General features: G+C 61.0%; 1 protein-coding gene across 1 annotated transcript in view; it reads left to right on the forward strand.

Annotated features, from left to right (window-relative positions):
- The window catches only part of LOC128790051 (cleavage and polyadenylation specificity factor subunit 1-like), a 50,876-nt gene that overhangs the window by 1,372 nt on the left and 35,072 nt on the right, over positions 1-14,432 (forward strand). Inside the window, exons 2-8 of the mRNA XM_053946530.1 lie at positions 2,398-2,487; positions 4,054-4,173; positions 5,121-5,262; positions 6,695-6,873; positions 8,114-8,244; positions 8,998-9,169; positions 12,178-12,375. Coding sequence (XP_053802505.1) covers positions 2,398-2,487; positions 4,054-4,173; positions 5,121-5,262; positions 6,695-6,873; positions 8,114-8,244; positions 8,998-9,169; positions 12,178-12,375 — 1,032 coding nt within the window. The remainder of the gene's footprint in view (positions 1-2,397; positions 2,488-4,053; positions 4,174-5,120; positions 5,263-6,694; positions 6,874-8,113; positions 8,245-8,997; positions 9,170-12,177; positions 12,376-14,432) is intronic.

Raw genomic sequence — 14,432 nt, forward strand, 5'->3', positions numbered from 1 at the left:
GACATCCCAAAAGTGTGGGGTGTACCCCAAAACCTGCCTGTACCCCCCAGGGACACCCCAAAACCCACCTGTACCCCCCAGGGACACCCCAAAAGTGTGGGGTGCACCCCAAAACCCGCCTGAACCACCCAGGGACACCCCAAAAATCTATGGGGTACCCCAAAACCCACCTGTACCCCCCAGGGACACCCCAAAAGTGTGGGGTGCACCCCAAAACCCGCCTGAACCACCCAGGGACACCCCAAAAATCTATGGGGTACCCCAAAACCCACCTGTACCCCCCAGGGACACCCCAAAACTGTGGGGTGCACCCCTGACTGCTGTCCCTGTCCCTGTCCCTGTCCCCATCCCTGTCCCCTGTCCCCTCTGTCCCTGTCCCCTGTCCCCTCTGTCCCTGTCCCCATCCCTGTCCCTCTGACCACTGTCCCTGTCCCTGTCCCCTGTCCCCTCTGTCCCTGTCCCCTGTGACCACTGTCTCTCTCATTGCTGTCCCTCTGACCACTGTCCCTGTCCCCATCCCTGTCCCCTGTCCCCTCTGTCCCTGTCCCCTGTCCCTGTTGGTGTCCCCCTGACTGCTGTCCCTGTCCCTGTCCCCTGTCCCATCCCCATCCCTGTCCCTCTGACCACTGTCCCTGTGCCCTGTCCCCATCCCTGTCCCCTGTCCCCATTGGTGTCCCCTGACCGCTCTCCCTGAAATCCCTGTCCCCTGTCCCCATCCCTGTCGGTGTCCTCCTCCGCACTCTCTGTCCCTTGTCCCCTGTTCCCTGTCCCTGTCCCCTGTGCCCTGTCCCCATTGGTGTCCCCTGACCGCTCTCCCTGTCCCCATCCCTGTCCCTGTCCCCTGTGCCCTGTCCCCATTGGTGTCCCCTGACCGCTCTCCTTGTCCCCTGTCCCCTGTCCCTGTCCCCTGTGCCCTGTCCCTGTCCCCTGTGCCCTGTCCCCATTGGTGTCCCCGACCGCTCTCCCTGTCCCCGTCCCTGTCCCTGTCCCCATCGGTGTCCCCTCACCGCTGTCCCTGTCCCCGTCCCTGTCCCTGTCCCCATCGGTGTCCCCTCACCGCTGTCCCCGTCCCTGTCCCTGTCCCCATCGGTGTCCCCTCACCGCTGTCCCCTGTCCCCTGTCCCTGTCCCCTGTGCCCTGTCCCCATTGGTGTCCCCTGACCGCTCTCCCTGTCCCCTGTCCCCTGTCCCTGTCCCCTGTGCCCTGTCCCCATTGGTGTCCCCTGACCGCTCTCCCTGTCCCCATCCCTGTCCCTGTCCCCTGTGCCCTGTCCCCATTGGTGTCCCCTGACCGCTCTCCCTGTCCCCATCCCTGTCCCTGTCCCCTGTGCCCTGTCCCTATCCCTGTGCCCTGTCCCCATTGGTGTCCCCGACCGCTCTCCCTGTCCCCGTCCCTGTCCCTGTCCCCATTGGTGTCCCCGACCGCTGTCCCCGTCCCTGTCCCTGTCCCTGTCCCCATCGGTGTCCCCTCACCGCTGTCCCCTGTCCCCTGTCCCTGTCCCCATCGGTGTCCCCTCACCGCTGTCCCCTGTCCCTGTCCCCTGTGCCCTGTCCCCATTGGTGTCCCCTGACCGCTCTCCCTGTCCCCTGTCCCCTGTCCCTGTCCCCTGTGCCCTGTCCCCATTGGTGTCCCCTGACTGCTCTCCCTGTCCCCATCCCTGTCCCTGTCCCCTGTGCCCTGTCCCCATTGGTGTCCCCTGACCGCTCTCCCTGTCCCCTGTCCCCTGTCCCTGTCCCCTGTGCCCTGTCCCCATTGGTGTCCCCTGACCGCTCTCCCTGTCCCCGTCCCTGTCCCTGTCCCCTGTGCCCTGTCCCCATTGGTGTCCCCTGACCGCTCTCCCTGTCCCCGTCCCTGTCCCTGTCCCCTGTGCCCTGTCCCCATTGGTGTCCCCTGACCGCTCTCCCTGTCCCCTGTCCCCTGTCCCTGTCCCCTGTGCCCTGTCCCCATTGGTGTCCCCTGACCGCTCTCCCTGTCCCCTGTCCCCTGTCCCTGTCCCCTGTGCCCTGTCCCCATTGGTGTCCCCTGACCGCTCTCCCTGTCCCCGTCCCTGTCCCTGTCCCCTGTGCCCTGTCCCCATTGGTGTCCCCTGACTGCTCTCCCTGTCCCCATCCCTGTCCCTGTCCCCTGTTCCCTGTCCCTGTCCCCTGTGCCCTGTCCCCATTGGTGTCCCCGACCGCTCTCCCTGTCCCCGTCCCTGTCCCTGTCCCCATTGGTGTCCCCGACCGCTGTCCCCGTCCCCGTCCCTGTCCCTGTCCCCATCGGTGTCCCCTCACCGCTGTCCCTTTTCCCGATCCCTGTCCCTGTCCCCATCGGTGTCCCCTCACCGCTGTCCCTTTTCCCGATCCCTGTCCCTGTCCCTGTCCCCGTCGGTGTCCCTGACGGTGTCGGTGTCCCCAGCGCAGCATCCGGCCGCAGGTGGTGACCACGTTCGAGCTGCCCGGCTGTTACGACATGTGGACGGTCACCGCGCCCCCGCCGCGGGAACAGGTGGGTGCCCGTGTCCCCGTGTCACCCGTCCTGTGTCACCTGTGTCACCCACTGTGTCACCATGTCTCTGTGTCCCTGTGTCACCCCTCTTGTGTCACCGTGTCCCTGTGTCATTGTGTCCCCGTGTCACCCCTCCGTGTCACCTGTGTCCCTGTGTCACCCCCCCTGTGTCACCGTGTCACCCCCTGTGTCACCCCCCCTGTGTCACTCCCGTGTCACCCCTCCGTGTCACCTGTGTCACTGTGTCACCTCTCCTCTGTTACCGTGTCCCCATGTCACCGTGTCCCTGTGTCACCCCTCCTGTGTCACCCCTCCTGTGTCACCATGTCCCTGTGTCACCCTTCCTGTGTCACCCCTCCTGTGTCACCATGTCCCTGTGTCACCCTTCCTGTGTCACCCCTCCGTGTCACCTATGTCCCTGTGTCACTGTGTCCCTGTGTCACCCTTCCTGTGTCACCCCTCCTGTGTCACCATGTCCCTGTGTCACCCTTCCTGTGTCACCCCTCCGTGTCACCTATGTCCCTGTGTCACTGTGTCCCTGTGTCACCCTTCCTGTGTCACCGTGTTCCTGTGTCACCCTCCCTGTGTCACCTGTGTCCTGTGTCACTCCCCTGTGTCACCTGTGTCCCCATGTTACCCCCATGTCACCGTTTCCCCGTGTCACCCCGTGTCAACCCGTGTCACCCCCGTGTCACCATGTCACCGTGTCACCCTCCCTGTCACTGTGTCCCTGTGTCACCCACTGTGTCAACCCCCTGTGCCACTGTGTCCCCATGTCACCCCCCTGTGTCCCCACGTCCCTGTGTCCCCATCCCTGTCCCTGTGTCCTGTGCCACTGTCCCCATTCGTGTCCCTGTGTCCCCTCATGTCCCCATGTCACCCTCCCTGTATCACCATATCCCTGTGTCCCCTCGTGTCCTGTGTCACTGTCCCCATTCATGTCCCTGTGTGCCCTCATGTCACCCTCCCTGTGTCACCATGTCCCTGTGTCCCCTCGTGTCCCTGTGTCACACACTGTCCCCATCCCTGTCCCCGTGTCCCCTTATGTCCCCATGACACCATCCCTGTGTCCCCATGTCACCCTCCCTGTGTCCCCCTGTCCCTGCCATCCCCGTGTCCCCCTGTGTCCCCTGTTTGTGACCCCTATCTCTGTGTCCCCATGTGTCCCTGTGTCCTCTCATGTGTCCCTGTCCCCCTTCCCCTTGTCCCCTGTCCCCCCTGTCCTTCTGTCTCCCTCCCCTTGTCCCACTGTGTCCCCATGTTGTTCTGTCCCCTCCTTGTCCCCTGTCCCTGTGTCCCCAAGTCCCCCATCTCCATGTTGTGCCATCCCAGTGTCCCTCATCTGTGTCCCTGTGTCCCGTTTGTGACCCGCCATGTCACTGTGTCCCCTGATGTCTTCTCATCCCATGTCCCTCTGTCCCTGTGTCCCAATGTCCCCTTGTCCCCTCCATGTCCCCCTGTCTGCCCCGTGTCCCCCTGTCTCCCTGTCCCTGTGTCCCCCATTCCTCTGTCCCCTGTCTCCCTGTCCCTGTGTCCCCTGTCCCCACCGAGGCTCTGTCCCCACAGCCCGAGGTGGCCCCGGGGACCAGCGCGGAGCCCGAGGCGGCGACGGCGGCTCCGGAAAGTTCTGAGGAGGACGGGGAACGTCACGGGTTCCTCATCCTGAGCCGCGAGGACTCCACCATGGTGAGAAGGGACATTGGGGACATTGGGGACATCACGGGGACATAGGGGACATAACGTCACGGGTTCCTCATCCTGAGCCGCGAGGACTCCACCATGGTGAGAAGGGACATTGGGGACATCACGGGGACATAGGGGACATAACGTCACGGGTTCCTCATCCTGAGCCGCGAGGACTCCACCATGGTGAGGGACATTGGGGACATCACGGGGACATCATGGGGGCAGGGTTTCCTCATCCTGAGCCGCGAGGGCTCCACCATGGTGAGGGACATTGGGGACATTGGGGACATCATGGGGACATCCCAAGGGCAGGGGTTCCTCATCCTGAGCCGCGAGGGCTCCACCATGGTGAGGGACATTGGGGACATCACGGGGACATCATGGGGACATGGGGACAGGGGTTCCTCATCCTGAGCCGTGAGGACTCCACCATGGTGAGGGGACGTTGTTGGGGACATTGGGGACATGGGGACACGGGTTCCTCATCCTGAGCCGTGAGGGCTCCACCATGGTGAGGGACATTGGGGACATCACGGGGACATTGGGGACATGGGGACACGGGTTCCTCATCCTGAGCCGCGAGGGCTCCACCACGGTGAGGGACAGGGACCATCGTGGGGACAGTGACATGATCTTGGGGACTCCCCTGGGTGCCACATCCAGGGTTCAGTGCCCCACAGTGTCCCCTTATTGTCCCCATGTCCCTCCTTGGGGACAGCACCCATGTTGTGGTGGCTCTGTGGGTGCCACATCCCCAGTGTCCCCAATGTCCCCAGTGTCCCCAGTGTCCCCAGTGTCCCCAGCGTCCCCACTGTCCCCAGTGTCCCCAGTGTGCCCAGTGTCCCCAATGTCCCCAGTGTCCCCGCTGTCCCCGCTGTCCCCAGTGTCCCCAATGTCCCTGGTGTCCCCGGTGTCCCCGGTGTCCCCAATGTCCCCGCTGTCCCCAGATCCTGCAGACGGGCCAGGAGATCCTGGAGCTGGACACGAGCGGCTTCGCCACGCAGGGCCCGACCGTGTTCGCAGGGAACCTGGGCCAGGGCCAGTTCATCGTGCAGGTGTCACCTCTGGGGCTGCGCCTGCTGCAGGGCGGTGAGTGACACACCTGGGACACACCTGGGGACACACCTGGGGACAGGGACACACCTGGGGACAGGGACACAGCTGGGGACAGGGACACACCTGGGGACAGGGACACAGCTGGGGACAGGGACACACCTAGGGACAGGGACACAGCTGGGGACAGGGACACACCTGGGGACAGGGACACACCTGGGCCAGGGCCAGTTCATCGTGCAGGTGTCACCTCTGGGGCTGCGCCTGCTGCAGGGCGGTGAGTGACACACCTGGGACACACCTGGGGACACACCTGGGGACAGGGACACACCTGGGGACAGGGACACACCTGGGCACATCTGGGGACACACGTGGGGACAGGGACACAGCTGGGGACAGGGACACAGCTGGGGACAGGGACACACCTGGGCACATCTGGGGACACACGTGGGGACAGGGACACAGCTGGGGACAGGGACACAGCTGGGGACACCTGCAGTGACATCAGGGGATCACATGGGGGCCCAGGTGTCCTCAGGTGTGACACCAAGGGGGTGTCACCAGCAGAGGTGACACCAGGGTGGCACTTCCGGGTGGTTCCTGAGCCTGAGAGTGACAGGTGACAGCAGCAGGTGATACCGGGAGTGACATTAGGGGGTTCCTGCTGGTGAAGTGACAATGAGGTGACATTGAGGGTGACACAGGTGACCCTGGGGGTGACATTGATGTGACACTGCTGTGACACTGCTGTGACATTGCTGTCCCTGTGGGTTTGGGTGACACAGGGGTGATGTGACAGGGCTGTGACACTGCTGTGACCCCATGGTGACACTGCTGTGACACTGCTGTCCCTGCAGTGACCCAGCTGCACTTTGTCCCCATAGATTTGGGGTGACACAGGGGCTGTGACACTGCTGTGACACTGCTGTCCCCTCCCAGTGACCCAGCTGCACTTTGTCCCCGTGGGCTTGGGTGACACAGGGGCTGTGACACTGCTGTGACACTGCTGTGACACTGCTGTGACACTGCTGTCCCCGCAGTGACCCAGCTGCACTTTGTCCCCGTGGGTTTGGGTGACACAGGAGTGATGTGACACTGCTGTGACACTGCTGTGACACTGCTGTGACACTGCTGTGACACTGCTGTCCCTGCAGTGACCCAGCTGCACTTTGTCCCCGTGGGTTTGGGGTGACACAGGGGTGATGTGACAGGGCTGTGACACTGCTGTGACACTGCTGTCCCCTCCCAGTGACCCAGCTGCACTTTGTCCCCGTGGGTTTGGGTGACACAGGGGTGATGTGACAGGGCTGTGACCCCATGGTGACACTGCTGTGACACTGCTGTCCCCGCAGTGACCCAGCTGCACTTTGTCCCCGTGGGTTTGGGTGACACAGGGGTGATGTGACAGGGCTGTGACCCCATGGTGACACTGCTGTGACACTGCTGTGACACTGCTGTCCCCTCCCAGTGACCCAGCTGCACTTTGTCCCCGTGGACCTGGGCTCTCCCATCGTGCACTGCGCCGTGGCCGATCCCTTCGGGGTGCTGCTCAGCGCCGACGGCCACCTGGCCACCTTCACCCTCAAGGGGGACACCTACGGCGGGCGCGCCCCGCGCCTGGCCCTGCTGCGGCCACCCGTGTCACACGTGAGTGTCACCGGTGTCCCCAACCCTTCCTAACCCAACCCAACCATCCCCGAGTGTCCCTGCTGTGGCCACCCGTGTCACACGTGAGTGTCACCTGTGTCCCCAACCCTTCCTAACCCAACCCAACCATCCCCGAGTGTCCCCAACCTCACCTGGCTCTGCTGCGGCCACCCGTGTCACACGTGAGTGTCACCTGTGTCCCCAACCCTTCCTAACCCAACCCAACCATCCCCGAGTGTCCCTGCTGTGGCCACCCGTGTCACACGTGAGTGTCACCTGTGTCCCCAACCCTTCCTAACCCAACCCAACCATCCCTGTCTGGCCCTGCAGTGGCCACCCCTGTCACACGTGAGTGTCACCTGTGTCCCCAACTCCTCCTAACCATCTCTGAGTGTCCCCAACCCCGCCTGGCCCTGCTGCAGCCACCCGTGTCACACATGAGTGGCACTGTGTCACCTGTGTCCCCAACCCTTCCTAACCCAACCCAACCATCCCTGAGTGTCCCTGCTGCGGCCACCTCTGTCACACGTGAGTGGCACTGTGTCACCTGTGTCCCCAACCATCCCTGTCTGTCCCTGTTGTGGCCACCCGTGTCACACGTGAGTGTCACCGGTGTCCCCAACTCCTCCTAACCCAACCCAACCATCCCCGCCTGGCCCTGGGCACCCGTGTCACACCTGAGTGTCACTGTGTCACCTGTGTCCCCAACTCCTCCTAACCCAACCCAACCATCCCTGAGTGTCCCCAACCCTGCCTGGCCCGCTGCGGCCACCCTTGTCACACGTGAGTGGCACCGGTGTCCCCAGTGATGTCCTCAGGCAGCTGTCATGGGTGACAGCGCTGTGCCTGTACCAGGACCTTTCCAGAATGTTCTCAGTGTCCCAAATGTCCCCAGTGTCCTTCCAGTGTCCCCAGTGTCCCTAACACCCCCAATGTCCCTGATGTCCCTGCTGTCCCCAGTGTCCCTAACACCCCCAATGTCCCTGATGTCCCTGCTGTCCCCATATCCCAAATATCCCCCCAATGTCCCCAGCAGCCCACCTGGGTGACAGCGCTGTGCCTGTACCAGGATGTCCCCAATGTCCCCATTGATGTCCCCAATGTCCCCACTGATGTCCCCAATGTCCCCTGCAGCCCTCGCGGGTGACAGCGCTGTGCCTGTACCGGGACCTTTCCGGAATGTTCTCAGTGTCCCCATTGATGTCCCCAATGTCCCCAATGTCCCCAATGTCCCCTGCAGCCCTCGCGGGTGACAGCGCTGTGCCTGTACCGGGACCTTTCCGGAATGTTCACCACCGAGAGCCGCGCCCCCCGCGAGGAGCCCCCGCCCCGCCCCCACGCCGAGGCCGAGACCCTCATCCAGGACCTCAGGTGGGTCACAAGGTGCCCAGGTGTGCCCAGGGTGTCCCTAAGGTGTCCCCAGGTGTCCCCAGTGTCCAGGTGTTCCTGGCTGTGTGTCCAGGGATGTTCTCAGGTGTCCCCAGGTGTCCCCCAGGTGTCCCCAGGAATCCCCAGATGTCCCTAAGGTGTCCCCAGATGTCCCCAAGGTATCCCCAGGTGTCCCCAGTCTCCAGGTGTTCCCGGTTGTATCCCCAGGGATGTTCTCAGGTGTATCCAGGTGTGCTCAGGTGTGCCCCAGGTGTACCCCAGGTCTATCCCAGGTGTGACCAGATGTATCCCAGGTCTGTCCCAGATCTATCCCAGGTGTGCCCAGGTCTATCCCAGGTGTATCCCAAGTGTACCCAGGTGTGCCCAGGTAACTCAGGTGTGCCCAGGTAACTCAGGTGTGCCCGTGTCCCCACAGTGGCTCGGTGGACGATGAGGAGGAGATGCTCTACAGGGACTGGGGGGGTTTCCAGGGGTGTCCCAGGTCTATCCCAGGTGTATCCCAGGTGTGCCCAGGTAACTCAGGTGTGCCCAGGTAACTCAGGTGTGCCCGTGTCCCCACAGCGGCTTGGTGGACGATGAGGAGGAGATGCTCTACAGGGACTGGGGGGGTTTCCAGGGGTGTCCCAGGTGTATCCCAGGTGTATCCCAGGTGTATCCCAGGTGTCCCCAGCTGTGCCCAGGTGTATCCCAGGTGTGCCCAGGTAACCCAGGTGTGCCATTGCTGTCTCCCCACAGCGGCTCGGTGGACGATGAGGAGGAGATGCTCTACGGGGACTCGGGGGGCTCGGGCCGCTCGCCCCCCCGGGAGGAGCCGCGCCGGGCGGGGCCCCCCGAGCGCGAGCCGGCCCCGCTGAGCCCCGAGCCCTCGCACTGGTGCGTGCTGGCCCGCGAGAACGGCCACATGGAGGTACTGGGGGCACTGGGAATGGGAATGGGAGTGGGGCTGGGAATGGGAATGGGGCACTGGGGGCACTGGGAATGGGACTGGGGGGACTGGGAGTGGGGCTGGGGCACTGGGAATGGGACTGGGAATTGGGCTGGGGCACTGGGAATGGGACTGGGAATGGGACTGGGAATGGGGCTGGGGCACTGGGAATGGGGCTGGGGCACTGGGAATGGGGCTGGGAGGGACTGGGGAGACTGGGAATGGGGCTGGGGCACTGGGAATGGGGCTGGGAATGGGGCTGGGGGTACTGGGAATGGGACTGGGAATGGGGCTGGGGCACTGGGAATGGGGCTGGGAGGGACTGGGGAGACTGGGAATGGGGCTGGGAATTGGGCTGGGGGTACTGGGAATGGGACTGGGAATGGGGCTGGGGCACTGGGAATGGGACTGGGAATTGGGCTGGGGAGACTGGGAATGGGACTGGGAATGGGGCTGGGGCACTGGGAATGGGGCTGGGAGGGACTGGGGAGACTGGGAATGGGACTGGGAATTGGGCTGGGGGTACTGGGAATGGGACTGGGAATGGGGCTGGGGCACTGGGAATGGGACTGGGAATTGGGCTGGGGAGACTGGGAATGGGGCTGGGAATTGGGCTGGGGGTACTGGGAATGGGACTGGGAATGGGGCTGGGGCACTGGGAATGGGGCTGGGAATGGGGCTGGGGAGACTGGGAATGGGACTGGGAATGGGGCTGGGGCACTGGGAATGGGGCTGGGAGGGACTGGGGAGACTGGGAATGGGACTGGGAATTGGGCTGGGGGTACTGGGAATGGGACTGGGGGGAACTGGGGAGACTGGGAATGGGGCTGGGGCACTGGGGAGACTGGGAATGGGACTGGGAATGGGGCACTGGGGGCACTGGGAATGGGTCTGGGGGGACCGGGAATGGGGCTGGGGCACTGGGGACACTGGGAATGGGACTGGGAATGGGGCTGGGGCACTGGGAGGCACTGGGAGTACTGGGAATGAGGCTGGGAGTGCTGGGAATGGCACTGGGAGCACTGGGAAGGGGTACAGGGATGGGGCTGGAAAACTGGGAAGGGCAGAAGGAAGCGCTGGCCGTGCCCCATCCCTCTTTTCCCTCCTAAATTCCCGTTGTTTTCCTGTCAGAATTCCCTTTTTTTCCCTGCTGGAGTTCCCATTGTTTTCCTGCTGGAATTCCCATTGTTTTCCTGCTAGAATTTCCATTGTTTTCCTGTTGGAATTCCCATTGTTTTCCTGCTGGAATTCCCATTGTTTTCTGGTTGGAATTCTCATTGTTTTCCTGCCAGAATTCCCATTGTTTCTGGTTGGAATTCCCATTGTTTTCCCTCTGGAATTCCCATTGTTTTCCCTCTGGAATTCCCATTGTTTCCTGCTGGAATTCCCATTGTTTTCCCTCTGGAATTCCCATTGTTTTCCTGCTGGAATTCCCATTGTTTTCCTGCTGGAATTCCCATTGTTTTCCTGCCAGAATTCCCATTGTTTTCCTGCTGGAATTCCCATTGTTTTCCTGTCAGAATTATTGTTTTCCTGCAGGAATTCCCATTGTTTCCTGCTGGAATTCCCATTGTTTCCGGTTGGAATTCCCATTGTTTTCCTGCCAGAATTCCCATTGTTTCCCTTTCAGAATTCCCATTGTTTCCCTTTCAGAATTCCCATTGTTTTCCTGCCAGAATTCCCATTGTTTCCTGTTGGAATTCCCACTGTTTTCCTGCCAGAATTCCCATTGTTTCCCTTTCAGAATTCCCATTGTTTTCCTGCTGGAATTCCCATTGTTTTCCTGCCAGAATTCCCATTGTTTTCCGTTTGGAATTCCCATTGTTTTCCTGCTGGAATTCCCATTGTTTTCCCTCTGGAATTCCCATTGTTTCCCTTTCAGAATTCCCATTGTTTCCTGTTGGAATTCCCATTGTTTTCCTTTCAGAATTCCCACTGCTTTCCTTTCAGAATTCCCATTGCTTTCCTGATGGAATTCCCATTGTTTTCCCTCTGGAATTCCCATTGTTTTCCCTCTGGAATTCCCATTGTTTCCTGCTGGAATTCCCATTGTTTTCCCTCTGGAATTCCCATTGTTTTCCTGCTGGAATTCCCATTGTTTTCCTGCTGGAATTCCCATTGTTTTCCTGCCAGAATTCCCATTGTTTTCCTGCTGGAATTCCCATTGTTTTCCTGTCAGAATTATTGTTTTCCTGCAGGAATTCCCATTGTTTCCTGCTGGAATTCCCATTGTTTCCGGTTGGAATTCCCATTGTTTTCCTGCCAGAATTCCCATTGTTTCCCTTTCAGAATTCCCATTGTTTCCCTTTCAGAATTCCCATTGTTTTCCTGCCAGAATTCCCATTGTTTCCTGTTGGAATTCCCACTGTTTTCCTGCCAGAATTCCCATTGTTTCCCTTTCAGAATTCCCATTGTTTTCCTGCTGGAATTCCCATTGTTTTCCTGCCAGAATTCCCATTGTTTTCCTGCCAGAATTCCCATTGTTTTCCGTTTGGAATTCCCATTGTTTTCCTGCTGGAATTCCCATTGTTTTCCCTCTGGAATTCCCATTGTTTCCCTTTCAGAATTCCCATTGTTTCCTGTTGGAATTCCCATTGTTTTCCTTTCAGAATTCCCACTGCTTTCCTTTCAGAATTCCCATTGCTTTCCTGATGGAATTCCCATTGTTTTCCTTTCAGAATTCCCACTGCTTTCCTTTCAGAATTCCCATTGTTTTCCTGCTGGAATTCCCATTGCTTTCCTTTCAGAATTCCCACTGCTTTCCTTTCAGAATTCCCATTGCTTTCCTTTCAGAGCTCCCATTCCCACTTCCAGTTTTCCCGCTGCAATTCCCATTCCCCCCTCACCCCCCCACAACTCCCGTCACTTCCCCCCCCCGCGGTTTTTATTCTCCCGCCAGAATCCCCGTCGGTTTTCCCTGCCGCAATTCCCACTTTTCCCGTTTTTTTTTTTTTTTTTTCCCCGGAAATTCCCCCCCCCCCCCCCCCCAGATCTACCAGGTTCCCGAGTGGCGCCTGGTGTTCCTGGTGAAGAACTTCCCGGTGGGGCAGCGGGTGCTGGTGGATTCCTCCTTCGGGCAGCCGGCGGCCGAGCCCCGCAAGGACGAGCGCGGAGAGCGGGAGCTGCCCCACGTGCGGGAGCTGCTGCTGGTGGGGCTGGGCCGCGCCCAGAGCCGCCCCTTCCTGCTGGTACTGCCCAAACTGGGAGCACTGGGAGCACTGGGAATGATGGGAGTGACACTGGGAATGGGAATGGGGCACTGGGAGCACTGGGAATGGCACTGGGAGCACTGGGAGCTGCCCCACGTGCGGGAGCTGCTGCTGGTGGGGCTGGGCCGCGCCCAGAGCCGCCCCTTCCTGCTGGTACTGCCCAAACTGGGAGCACTGGGAGCACTGGGAATGATGGGAATGGGGCACTGGGAATGGGAATGGGGCACTGGGAGCACTGGGAATGGGGCACTGGGAGCACTGGGAGCACTGGGAATGGGGCACTGGGAGCACTGGGAGCTGCCCCACGTGCGGGAGCTGCTGCTGGTGGGGCTGGGCCGCGCCCAGAGCCGCCCCTTCCTGCTGGTACTGCCCAAACTGGGAGCACTGGGAGCACTGGGAATGATGGGAGTGACACTGGGAATGGGAATGGGGCACTGGGAGCACTGGGAATGGCACTGGGAGCACTGGGAGCACTGGGAATGGGGCACTGGGAGCACTGGGAGCTGCCCCACGTGCGGGAGCTGCTGCTGGTGGGGCTGGGCCGCGCCCAGAGCCGCCCCTTCCTGCTGGTACTGCCCAAACTGGGAGCACTGGGAGCACTGGGAATGATGGGAATGGGGCACTGGGAATGGGAATGGGGCACTGGGAGCACTGGGAATGGGGCACTGGGAGCACTGGGAATGGGGCACTGGGAGCACTGGGAGCTGCCCCACGTGCGGGAGCTGCTGCTGGTGGGGCTGGGCCGCGCCCAGAGCCGCCCCTTCCTGCTGGTACTGCCCAAACTGGGAGCACTGGGAGCACTGGGAATGATGGGAATGGGGCACTGGGAATGGGAATGGGGCACTGGGAGCACTGGGAATGGGGCACTGGGAGCACTGGGAGCACTGGGAATGGCACTGGGAGCACTGGGAATGGGGCACTGGGAGCACTGGGAATGGGGCACTGGGAGCACTGGGAATGGGGCACTGGGAGCACTGGGAATGGCACTGGGAATGGCACTAGGAGCACTGGGAATGGGGCACTGGGATCACTGGGAGCACTGGGAATGGGGCACTGGGAGCGCTGGGAATGGCACTGGGAGCACTGGGAATGGCACTGGGAGCACTGGGAGCACTGGGAATGGGGCACTGGGAGCACTGGGAATGGCACTGGGAATGGGGCACTGGGAGCACTGGGAATGGCACTGGGAATGGGGCACTGGGAGCACTGGGAATGGCACTGGGAGCACTGGGAATGGCACTGGGAGCACTGGGAATGGGGCACTGGGAGCACTGGGAATGGCACTGGGAATGGGGCACTGGGAGCACTGGGAATGGCACTGGGAGCACTGGGAATGGGGCACTGGGAGCACTGGGAATGGCACTGGGAGCACTGGGAATGGCACTGGGAATGGCACTAGGAGCACTGGGAATGGGGCACTGGGAGCACTGGGAATGGCACTGGGAATGGGGCACTGGGAGCACTGGGAATGGGGCACTGGGAGCACTGGGAATGGCACTGGGAATGGGGCACTGGGAGCACTGGGAATGGCACTGGGAATGGGGCACTGGGAGCACTGGGAATGGCACTGGGAATGGGGCACTGGGAGCACTGGGAATGGCACTGGGAGCACTGGGAATGGCACTGGGAGCACTGGGAATGGTGGGGCAATGATGGTTTCAGAGGGACACCAGGCAGATTTGGGGATCCCAGGTGGATTTTTGGGATTCCCAGGTGGATTTTGGGGCTCCCAGGTGGATTTTTTTTGTTCCCAGGTGGATTTTTTGGGTTCTCAGATGGATTTTTTGGGTTCCCAGTGTTGTTTTGGGGTTCCCAGGTGGATTTTTGAGGTTCCCAGGTGGATTTTTTTGGGGTTCCCAAGTGGATTTTTGGGGTTCCCAGGTGGATTTTTTTGGTTCCCAGTGTATTTTTGCAGTTCCCAGGTGGATTTTTGGGGTTCCCGGGTAGATTTTTTTGGTTCCCACTGTTGTTTTGGGGTTCCCAGGTGGAATTTGAGGTTCCCAGGTGGATTTTTTTGGGGTTCCCAGGTGGATTTT

The sequence above is a fragment of the Vidua chalybeata genome, chromosome 1, assembly GCF_026979565.1.
Source record: "Vidua chalybeata isolate OUT-0048 chromosome 1, bVidCha1 merged haplotype, whole genome shotgun sequence".
In the NCBI taxonomy this organism is placed as follows: domain Eukaryota; kingdom Metazoa; phylum Chordata; class Aves; order Passeriformes; family Viduidae; genus Vidua; species Vidua chalybeata.